Here is a 12,926-nt window from a genome sequence, read left to right on the forward strand (position 1 = left end):
TCCAGGTACTGTACTATTTGCCAATCATTGTTCTGAACAATAGATATACTTTCTCCCCCATCCAACTTACCTGTGCTGCATTCTTTGGCACATGTCCTACTATCACCACAACTCTCCCTTTAAAGCTCTGAAGTGTGGAAGTAGCAGGGCACTGGATGAATTCTCCTTCAGCAGTGAATGCTGATCCAAATGGGATATTGATACTTCCTGGTATATGTCCACGGTTAAAACTACATAAAAAAATTTTTAGTTAAGGAAACTGAGAAGGAGGACCATGAACAAGAGCAAAACTAGAAATCTTATAAATGCTGCCATTTTATTTATGTATTCAATTTCTATAACCACCCAACTCAGCAAGCAACTTTGGGCGGCTCACAATTCAAAAGCATATATTACAGTTAAAATCTTAAAAACATTTTAAAACAATAAAAAACACTAAAAACATACCAAGCATCAGACTGCAGTGTTCTCCTGACAACTAATGACCTGGGAAAACTCTGGAAGGATCCCCATCCCATTCTGATTGTCTCCTTAAAAGCAACATTTACAGGTAGAATGGTCCATCAGGACAAAGATGGGAAACTAAATTGTAAGCTATTCAGTGCCGGAATTATTCAGCAGATATTGGTTCTGGTTTTCGTAGAACACCAGGTAAGGGAAGCCCCAACAAGACGAATTCACCCAAAGTTTGCTTCAACTAGAACTATTTTTCTACAAATGATAACTAGAACAAAGGAGATTGTTACTCTAAAATAGGAGTAAGGAACTCGGCTATAAACCTGGTGCTTGAGACTTCTTGTAGGACTATGTAACTTAGATGTCCACCTCTCAAACTGGCCCAAAGGTATTCAACATCATCATATCTTTGGACAATCTGATTGTCCAAAGTTTTCTCTTTCTTCCTAATGACTCTGCTGTCTTCAGCAGATTTGGTCTGCTCTATCTTGCATGGTTTCTTCTGCTTTTCAATTGGTAAGAATTCTGAAGCAGTTCTTTTTCTTTAAATTATGCAGCTTCTCTATAACCAAGTAAAATTATTACGGAGTTCAGGGTGACTTTTCAGAGCATGGGAGACAAAATGAGATCCTTAGCAATTGAGACAATGTTGAAGCCCAGATAAGGACTCTGGTCCATAACTTTCCAACTTCTGTATTAGGATCTTTAAGATGTAATCCCAGAAATACTGATAGAGAATAAATTCTGTGGGTAATAATGAAGGTTCCTTTTCAATATTCATGCATAATATTCACTCTCCTCTGTATTTGTGCAAGGAATGTGTTTTTAATACATATTACTAAATCTGATGTGTTTTAAAGATTTTTTTAAAAAAACAGCTACAGTTCAGCTTGGTATTGAATAGTTATTAATACAGATTTTAATATTTTAATAAAGTTTTATTAATTGCATATCATTTTGCATTACTATTCCTATCTGACTGTAAAATATTATAAACAAGACTAAATTAATACTGTTGTTGGAGCTAAACAAGTTCCAATTTCATCTACTGAGTACAAATGGTTGGTTTGCCTGTTAAAAATTAAGGTAATAACTTTCTATTTAAGTTATTGCAACACTATGATAATTTTTAAAATCCCTTAGGAAGGCTTACAGCTAATCTAGGATTAATACTAGTTTGAATACCTCTTAAAACAACTTGTATAAGCAGTTCCATTTGGATGACTGTCAAGATTATACCATGAGAAGCATAACAGCAACATTTCCTTGAGGTCAACAAAAACCTGACCTATCCCACTAGTTAATTTCATTAATTTCACCTAGCTGGAGGGAATAATTATCTTATACTTTGGACTACAACAACAAAATATATAAATAAATCTACATCTTTATCATTAGTAGTATAATAGTGATAAAAAATAGGATAGCCTTTTCTGACAACTGTATAAATATATCCTCAAAAAGAGAAAAAACATTTATGTTGGGTTTCTGCAATTGTTTTAGCAGGTCACTGTGCATGTGTTTGAAGTATTCACTCCAATCTTAAATAGAATGTTAACCATTCCAGTAATGAGCTGATTATAAGTAGCAGAAATGTATGCAACAGAACTAAAGGCCTGTAAAGAATTTTGCAGAGATCCTCATCAAAAACAATGAAACACGACTGATATTTTTGTAACATATTTTTTTTTAAAAACCTGCTGAATATTGCAAAAGCATACATCACTTAAATGTTACGTTATTTCACTTAAATGCTACCCTGCACGGTGCCAACTTTTAACAGAAAGATTTCCCTTATCTTGGAGAAAAAAATAATTCACTACAGCTTATACCTGTAATATAAATCAAATTATTTTTAGCCTAGCTTCTATAGGAATTTATATGGGAACCACCACTAAAATAAGAATAAATGGAAGCTCCAAGTTGCTAGATTTGGCCTAATTTTCCAATCAATTTGTTATTAATTATACTATTTTTAAACATACTGTATCAAAATTTTTAGGCATGAATATTGGGTGTATCAAAGTACAAGATGATGAGCACAACTAAACTCTAATCACCAAAGTCAGTGACACTGGCTCAAGAATAATGTCCAAATTATTTGACTGTACAGTTTGGATACGGGCACACCATATCTGGGTTCCAAATCTCTATGTGAACATTAGAAGTAATAGTATGTGGGAAAGATGTTGGGAGATATGAGGAAGAACCATAGACTAGGCAACACTCAGATAAGAGCAGCTGAACCGGCAGAAGGAATGGGAAGTGGCAAACATCTCAGGGGTCCTAGGGACTGTAAAGGCAATGGGGAAGGAGATATACTTTCAGACTTGCAAGAAGATACTGTTAATGAAAGCTTACAACAAAGATAGAACTAATACTCCTAGTTCTGCATCTTGCCTGGAATACCTCAAAGGGCTGAGACTAGATGAAAGAATAGACAAATATAGGACAATCAGACTTCCATCTAGTGGTTGACTAGATATGTGCAGTCTATACATGTTATCCTACAAAAACAAGTTTATGAGCTTTGGAAATTGAATCTCTTTCTTCCTTTCCATGCAATTGCCTAAAATTTCATAATGCTTCATCAGGCTGAATACTATTTAAACAGGCTAGAGTCTGTATGGATTGACCTTTAGCCTTCTGTTATAGGCAAGCTTTCAAGTGAATTAAGAGGCTCCCAGATAAAGCTTTTATTGTGATATGAACTGCTTTTTTTTCTTAATGGAGTTTTATTTTAATTTCAACTGAATTAGGTGGCTTCCAGATGAAACTTTTGTTGTGAAATGACCTGATTGCCTCACTGGAATCTCTTATACTAGGGACACAGTGGCTCAGTGGGTTAGGACGCTGAGCTTGTCAATCAGAAGGTCAGCAGTTTGGCGGGTCGAATCCCGAGTGCCGCGTAACGGAGTGAGCGCCTGTTACTCGGCCCAGTTTCTGCCAACCTAGCAGTTCGAAAGCACATAAAAATGCAAGTAGAAAAATAGGGACCACTACGGTGGGAAGGTAACAGCGTTCCGTGTGCCTTTGGCGTCTAGTCATGCCGGCCACATGACCACGGAGACGTCCTCAGACAAGCGCTGGCTCTTCGGCTTTGAAATGGAGATGAGCAGCGGCCCCTAGAGTTGGAAACGACTAGCACGCATGTGCAGGGGAACCTTTACCTTACTCTTATACTGGTAAAATTAAATTACTCCTAAATCTGGAAACATTTTTAATTCTTTTCAGACTGTATTACATACGCAAAATTATAACTAGGATTCTGGGCCTAAGAATCTGTAAGACAGGCCTGTTTTTGAGAATAAAAAGCCTTTTGCCTTAAGAGCACAAAAGAATTTTTTCCCACTACTGAAAGCAGCACTTGGCTTTCAAATGAACTCCAGGGAGTACATTCCCAAAAGTGGGAAGAGTTGATAAAATTAATTAACATTTAATTTGGGTTAACTGAACACTGCTAGTATGATTATTCATCATATCTAATTAAGCATAATTCATCAGAAAATGGGGAAGTCTGAGGGTTCCCAAGGATTGCAAGTTGTAGATTCTTGTTTTAAGTAAAACCAAGATTCACAGTTAATGAGAAAAAAAACAAAGTGATCTCTGTGAACTGAGAAATGCCTTCTGTGCTTGGGATATAGTTCTCCACTGACTATGGAACTAAACTCCTCTAAGTTATTGCTTCTTTTTGTAGTACTTCCTATTTTGGATATATTTCACTGATCTACTAAAAGCCGACCTCTGGGTTTAACAGCAAATCTTACAGATGAAATGTTATTAACTTTACACACCCACTGCCTTGGCAAGAAAAGCTGCCTGTTAATTTCAACAAAGAGTTATTAGTAGCAGAACTGCTCAAGTTTCTGTGAGATTTTCTTAACATGTCGTGGAGGCAAAATTAAAAGCTTTCCTTATAAATGAATCTGGCTTAAAAAGATTAAACTACTTCAGGAGAAAAGCTTCAGAAAACTAAATGATGAAGATCCAACAGATTAACATGGTGAAGCTTGGCCTTGCAAACCTCAACAAACACATGAAATTAATTAATATCTATAAAAAACAGTTATCCTTGATCACTGTTGTTTTAGTTAGATAGTACAACATACTGAGGGTTGGGTTTTGGCTTGTTTTCAAGCCATAGCAATTCTGTTTTCTAATAAAGGTGTGACTAAGAAAAGGGTGTTTAAAATTAAAAGTAATTCAGTTCTAAATGTTTCTAAGTCTCTAGCAGTAAAAATAAAAGTAGCAGTTCTAATTAATGATACCTGCAATAGGAAGACATAGGATTTCTAATTGGGTCTTACTGAAAAGCAGATCTGTAGGCACTGAGAAGATACGTTGAGTAACGGAAGCTATGTTGGATAAAGGAAAACTAAGTAATTCTGTGTGTGTGTGTGTGAGTGTGTGTCCTGATAGAGAGATAACAAAAAATCCAGAATCTAGGGGGAAAATGATAAAAAATAGGATTATCATTTTTCATAATCCTTTTCAATAATGTGAATTGCCCAAGAGTTTCAACAACCATTGTTGCAGAGAGTGAGGGAAAGCAAACCTGTTAGCTATCTATAACTGGCACAGAAGGGAACATAAAATCTATTGGTAGTACTACAGTTAAGTGGACCATGTTTTGAAACTTCCAATAGTTAGGGAAAGAAAGGAGATCTTATTCTACATTAAGCCAATGATTTCCACATTAATATTTGCACATCACTATTTATGTATTTATTTTTCTATCACATTTACATAGCCACCCAACTCACACACAGTGACTCTGGGCTACTTCTCAACCCAATCTATCACACAAGGTTAATAGTGTGGAGATAAAACAAAACCAAAGAAATACATAATTTGGAGTCTGGAGTCTGTGATGTTTTACTCTGTTGCAACTCTCTAGCACTGCTGATATTAGGATGGTTAATTCTGTGTCATGCTGATACGTTTGCTTTGATTTTTGTTGTTGCTGTTAAAAATGAACACAGAAAAAGATGTTACTAAGAAAATAAAGGTAGATTGTTTTCTTACTGATGTCTGATTTTCTAAGTGCTGAGGTTTCCCCCCCACACACACATAATAGATTAAAGATAGTTCAGTCCTATGATTTCAATCACTAATCTTCCTCCAATTAGTGGGAAGCTTTTCTCCCATTTCTCATAAAATACTTTTCAATCCAAAACTGTGCCGAGGACAAAAACAGTGAGAAATTATTAAGCCATGACTTTCAGCATAGAAGGATACTCCTCACTGTTCCGAATATCAACAATAAGCAACTTTGGTTTGCTAGACTTTGTCTTCTTGGTTGGCATTTTAGAATGGCCAGGTCCTGTCAGGTCACAGAGGTCAATCAAATCTTCAGCTGAGATCCGTGGTGACACTTCAGATTTCAGATCATTTAATTGGATAGAATCCCTAGACTTTTCAACAAAGAAAAGAAGTGCAACAAAAGTTATTATTTGCATTGACCATTTCTAAGAGTTTGTGAACATTCTGTAAGGAAATATGTTTCTCCAACTATCTTGCAAGCTATATGTCATGGCTGCCACTCTTCTCTAACAGCCTTTTTCTGGAGGGGCGGCATGTCATGGCTGACATTCTGCTTCTTGCTTTGCATAGCATCTTGCCAGCCTGACATTTGCAATGGAGGAGGGGAGAAATTGGAATGTGGGTGATTAAGGGGGTGCTGGGATTGAAGAGATGTTGGCTCTGACTGCATGTCGCACCAATCCAGTACAAAGTCAGCAAAAGGAATGCAGAGATGAGAAAGGTGTGAACACAGGTCCACGTCCAAAACAATCTGAGAACATTTAATTGGACATTGACTGATAATAGGAGGGTGGCCAGGGAAAAGGGGAACTTGATTGCATAATTTTTGCACTAAGCCAACAGATTCTGCCTGCTCTAATCTGCAACCACTTTCTTCTCAGTAAAGTATACTGTTGGGAAAAAAATGAACCAGGAATCTTTCTTTGCTAATTAAACTAAGTGGGATGGAGGACACTATGACTGTTCTACCTTTCAATTTTATGTCACAATTTTTCTCCAAAGTCCATGGATGCCTAATAAATCCAATATCTCCAACTTTTAAAACAATGTTAGGCAGCTTCCATTTAAACTACAGATTTTAATTGCTTTATAGCGTATCATCAACATTAATTATGTTACATTACATTAGAGGTCCCCAACTGTTTGGGCACTAGGGACTGGTTCTGTTTTTCCACAGACCGGATGGGGCATGGTTTTGCTGCTGCCTGCATTTCATGGATGGGTTTTTGCTTGTTTGTGCGGACCGGTTGCTGGCATGCTGCAGCCTGGTACTGGTCCACAGACCGGGGGTTGGGGACCCCTGCATTACATTACTCACAGTTTGCAGATTTACTGCAGCATATTTGTTAATTTGGTCAGTCAATCAAAGTGGTTTAACCAAGACTTGAGCCAGTAGGTTCCTTCAGAAATAGTAATTATCCAGATCTTAAGCAGGAAAACAATTCAGAGCAATAGTATCTTTTTTGAATTCTATTTGTTCTATCATGCTGAGGTTCAACATACACACCCAAATAAATTAATTCTAGAGGATTATTTTTCTTTTAGGAAGACAGCTTATTGTATATTGTACTGTGATAGATATTTGTGGTGTAGAGAAAACTGAGGCTTTGCAAATGGAATTTGTTTAATCTATACATACAAAGAAAATGGCTTGTCTGTCCTTAAAATTTATCCTAGTATTGCAAAGACTAAAAAAACTGGCAATAATGCCTTGAACACATACATATTAATTCAACCTGCCTGTGAATTTTAACAATATAACCTTGGGCCATATTCCTCTGGAGGAGAAGGAGAACTATCTGGTAAAAACAATTATTAAAGATGGCTTGGTGGGTACAATTTGAATTTCTTACATTCCTTTAGTTCACAGGCCACATGGGATCTACAACACATCAGAGTATGATCTGAACCAAATAAAAATGCAACTTGAAAATATTTAACAAAATAAAGATACAATAAAACCTGGATATTACTAAATAATAATACATTTAGTTACCAATCATCATCAAACTTGTGAGTAATCTTGAACATGTTTGCTGCCTTGGTTTAACCCAGCCTTGGCAACTTTAAGACTTGAAAACTTCAATTCCCAGAATTCCCTAGCCATCAGGCTGGGGAATTCTGGGAGTTGAAGTGCACAAGTCATAAAGTTGCCAAACAAATCCCATCCGTCATCATCAGGCCGGAGTATTCCTCCTGCTGCTTTCAGGAGCAATGCGTGGTCTACGCATTGCTCCTGAAAGCAGCAGGAGGAATACTCCGGCCTGATGATGACGGATGGGATTTCGTCGAAACGTCGCCACAACTTTCTGAAGATGAAAGGAACGCGGGAAGAAACCCGAGACTCTAGACCTACACATACAGACACCCGCGAGAATCTACGAAAACATATATACATATATATATATATATATATATATATATATATATATATATATATATATATATATATATATATATATATGTGTGTGTGTGTGTGTGTGTGTGTGTGTATATATATATATATATATATATATATATATATATATATGTATATATATATGTATATATATATATATATACATATATATATATATATATATATATATATATATATATATATATATATATATATATATATATATATATATATATATATATATATATATATATATATATATATATACATATATATATATATGTAGATCTTTGGTCATTCGGGTTTTTCCCCACGTAGAATTGGAGGTATCAGGACAACGTTTCGACGAAATCTCATCCGTCATCCTTCGTTCTTCTGGGAGAAGTGTGTGGTAGTGGCTGTTTTTTCTTCTTTTTTAAACTGCCAGAGGGGGTGTGGTCTGTGGGTGGAGGTGTGCTCTGATTGGGTGGGGTGGTGGTTAGCTGTGTTCTGATTGGGTGGGAGTGTGTTTTGAATGGGGGCTGTGTTCTGATTGGGTGGGGATGTGTTTTGAGTGGATGGGCTGGTCTCAGCTGCCAGCCTTAGACCTGAACTGGTGAGTTGTGCTGCTTTTGTTCGGCTCCGTGTTTGTGGTGGTGCCATGTTTTTATAGTGGGTGTCAGTTTGCTTATTGTGTGGTTTGGAGGGGTTTAAAGTGGCTGATGTTGCAGCTGTAGTTAGGTTTCTGTTTTGTGGTTGTGTGTCATTATCGTTGTGGGTTTGGATTTGCTTTTTGAATGGTTGTGTGGTGGTGATGTCATGTGATGTTATCATGGGTTTGGGTCTGGTATCATTCTTGGTGGTTGGGGCTCGTCTTTCAATCAAGGCGGGTTTCCAAATGGCTGATAGGCCCCCTAACCTCTCGCCTCTCACAGACCACACCCCCTCTGGCAGTTTAAAAAAGAAGAAAAAACAGCCACTACCACACAGTTCTCCCAGAAGAACGAAGCTGAAGCCACCAGCCTGAGGATGACGGATGAGATTTTGTCGAAACGTTGCCCTGATACCTCCAATTCTACGTGGGGAAAAACCTAAAAACCCGAATGACCAAAGATCTACCCTCACATAAATACCCACACCCACATAGACATACATAAATATTGAAAAGAAACAGACCAATTCATGACAATGTTTTTTACGTATTGGTTAGCTCTAGTTCCTATTTGATTTTAACATGTTGGTGTATTAATAAAAAAGTGTAGTTTTCTAAATCAATATGCACTATGGTTTAGTGATCCCCATTTCTATTTGAGCTGACACCACTGCTGGTTGTCTACATTTTGGGAGAGGACCATAGTTCAGAAGAAGGAGACACCACTGAATATTAACATTCTCAGGCTAAATTCTTGAGATTTCCAAATGAAAAAGTAACAAATCTTAAGTTCATTGGTGATCCTAAAAAAATAGCAGGAAGACGATAAAAGCAATGAGTTAGTTATTTAGTTGGCCAAATATATTGGAACAAATGGTATTTAAACACTATGTAGAGGGTTCTTAGTGTGTCTTTATTTTGTATTCTTTAATGCAGTTGTAGAGGTAGATACACAGAAGAACTTTGAATAACTTGTTCAGAGAAAGTATTCATAAACTGTGAAAAAGCTCACTTATTTAATCGCTATAAGCAAATTTTACTATAGTTACCTGAAAAATTGCAGCTATTTTAAGTGTACTAAGCCCAAATTATTTCCCACTTAATAAGCAAGGTAGCCACTTCAAGCATTTCTCATGAAGTATGGTATATACTTCATATGAAGAAACAAATAGAAGAGAGTCCGCTGCTGAAGCAGTATTTATTTTTCATCTTTATCACCATTTGCTTTTCTCTGTGGTGGTAGAGTTCAGGGGTTTACTTTAGGAAGTGATTAGCACACTGAGGGAAGTTCTGCTCATGGCATGAAAGGAATTATAAATAATAAATCACATATCAAGCTGGTAAAATTCAGAGTTGGTTTTGATGTAAAAAGAATTGTGGAGGATCATTGAACATATTATGCTGATAGGACTGTTATGTGCAAAACTCTCATTGCCTGTTACGTCTGTTTATTAATTCTGAGCATTTTGCTGGACTTGGAACTGTGTGACTAGCAAGAGTGTACTTGCTCATGAGAAGAAGGCAAAATGCAATAAAACTGGTTCAGAATTTTTCCTAGTAATAAAGTATATCTCCCTATTATCTCCTTTTATAAATGAGGTTATTGCATCACTCAGATGACAACCTCAAAAGGAGTGAGGCAGATTTTTATGAGAAAATAAGGGGCTGGGGACATGGAGATATATCAGTGATTTTGAAAGATTTATGGGTGTGTATGTATATGTGTGTATACACACATACACATACGGAAATATATTATGGAATGATATATTATGGAATGATTATATTATATTTAATATATTAAATATATCATGGATTGATTGTGCTATTTGCTAAGCTTGTAAGCCGCCCTGAGTCTTCGGAGAAGGGCGGGATATAAATGGAATAAAAATAAAAAATAAATAAAAAATAAATAAATAATTTCCATCAATCTTATAAAGTATGTTCCTCAGGCAAATCAAAGATTTTACACAATCATTAAATGTTAATTGAAACCTCTTGATACTGAACAAATAGAATAAGTAGCAAATCAGCTCTAAGTTGAAAAAAATGCACTACGTGGCCCAATTTACTTGTTTAAACTTAATTAAACTAGATTAGATTAGACTAGATTAGATTAAACTTAAACTAAACTATTGAATCAAAGGTGGAAAGATGTAATGTTTAAGTCTTATTAACAGAATCAAAACAAGACAAAGAAAATTAGCATATTTCTAAATGGATAGAGACAAAATTGACAAAATTGTTTCCATCAGATGCTTAGGTCATTCCCTTAACAATATTTTTCCAAAAGTGTATTTCCATTGGTTAATGAAGGGGACAAATATGGTATACCACTTCATACTAGTAAACACATAAGCCTATTGGAATGAGAAATAGTGCATTGGCAATAATAAATTATACCTAAAATAAAATATAGCCTTTTAAAAAACATTTTTCAAATTCTTCAGGAGAGGGGAATTAGCTCTTTGGGAGACAAAAAGCTTACTCAGAAGCACTATGATGAGGCCTATATAATCTTGAACCACAAAAGCAGTAGGAAAACAAGGATGGGGAGAAAAGCTGGCACTAGATGAAATACTAATGCTGGCACATTCTTCAGAGAACATTTAGGATCAAAATGATAGTGAAATATAAATAAAGGTCAGATGACTAACCAACAGTTTAAAATGCTTAGTGAATTAGGGAAAGCGAAGTGCCACTTTCTAAAGCTATAGCTTATTAAAATAGTTTGCTCATGTAAAACAGAGCTTTCTTTCAGTTTGTAAACAGTTAGAAGCTAATATGAATAACGCAGGTATGTGAAAAAAGTGAATGTATGTTAAAAACATGCCTGGTTATTGAGTTTAATTCAAGCAATTCCCTATTTCTCATTACTGTACTACTCTATTCCAGGGAAATGGAACATGCACTTTATAGTCATGAGTCATGCTTCTCCTAAGTAGGCTGCAAGAAATCAGTAGGACAAAACCACGGGGCCAGGGGAAAAACACTAAAATTGCTTTAATTAAATGTAATTAGTTTTACTATTCCCATGTATTTAACATTTTGTCTTATATTTCATTGAAACCACAATTTGGTAACAATTTTAGAGTTGCTCAAGACTCTGGATGGCTGCATGAGACCTTAACTTCTCAAACTATCCACTCCTGGTTTAAACTAATTCTCCTCATCACAGGAGTTAATGAATTAACTAGATTGTGGGAATTAATTAACCAGACTGTGCTATATTTATTAGAATTTAGTACCTTCACTATTATGTATTCTGTATAAAGCAAAACAAGTGATGGGATACTGCGTGCACACAAACAATATGAACTGTCTAAGCTCCTTTGTCATTTTTTTGAACTGTGAATTCATATTTAGAGGATCTGCACTACATAATAACTCAGATAAGAATGTTCCAAAATTTAAGACTTTTGGCCAAGAGTCTTGCTCATGCTGTGACATAGCATATGAAAAGGGTGAGATATTTCCACCTGCCATAGCAGATCAAAATTGAGGTACTATCCTTAAATTTAAGCAGGCAAAATGAATAGTGGAGGTCTGTATTCAGAGATCACTCACCAATCCACAGCAGTAACCAGCTTTTCTTTAATGTAATTTCCATGGTTCTTGTATATGGGTGATTAACCATATAGTATCTGTTACCTAAAGGCAGGTAGCCTTGGATAATATGAGAATGTACTGCACGCCAGAGACAACATTCTTTCAATCAAAATCTTGGCAGTATCATGCCAATAATACCTAATATTTGCAACCAGGCTGATGGCTTAGTGAATCTCAGGAAGAAGCATATACTTAAAAATGCTACTGATACAATTACTGCTTGAATCGAATGTTCTGAAAGCTGAAAGTGTTTTGCCAAATCATAGACACTGTTATCTAATTGAATAAACACCACAATGGAATTGGAAAGTCCTGCTTCTGTCTAGCATATACAATGAAGAAGTGTGGATATGAGAAGAAAGACACAGAAAATAATCATCTTTTGATGTCAAGAGCATTTAGAGAGTCCTGTAGATGTATTCTGAAAGAAAACGGGAAGGACCAGTTCCTGATACACATAGAGCATTCTGGAGATAAATAAAACTACTTTCCCCTCAAAAATAGTACTGAGCAAAAGAACTGAAAATTCGTTCACCAACATTGATTGTTACCAATAATGCTCCTGTCTTCCAAAGGAGAACATGGTTTGCATAGCTGTCCAGTACTTTATAAAGTGCTACAAGCAGCACAGAGACAACAAGTTTTCAAGTTCCAACTTGAAACAGTGTGGTGGACACATTCAGAAACAATTGATAAGGCTTTTCAAAAACTGGTAATAGTTGGGTGAAAAGACAGAATGGAAGGGAGGGAGGGAGGGAGGGAAAGAGAGAGAGAGAGAGAGAGAGAGAG

At 36.0% G+C, this 12,926-nt stretch overlaps 1 protein-coding gene across 1 annotated transcript in view; it reads right to left on the reverse strand.

Annotated features, from left to right (window-relative positions):
- Positions 1 to 12,926, reverse strand: part of TBCK (TBC1 domain containing kinase) — a 98,184-nt gene that overhangs the window by 14,975 nt on the left and 70,283 nt on the right. Inside the window, exons 24-25 of the mRNA XM_081333217.1 lie at positions 5,695 to 5,870; positions 71 to 230 (exon numbers count right to left, since the gene is read on the reverse strand). Coding sequence (XP_081189343.1) covers positions 71 to 230; positions 5,695 to 5,870 — 336 coding nt within the window. The remainder of the gene's footprint in view (positions 1 to 70; positions 231 to 5,694; positions 5,871 to 12,926) is intronic.

The sequence above is a fragment of the Vipera berus genome, assembly GCF_964194415.1.
Source record: "Vipera berus genome assembly, chromosome: 7".
Lineage (NCBI taxonomy): Eukaryota > Metazoa > Chordata > Lepidosauria > Squamata > Viperidae > Vipera > Vipera berus.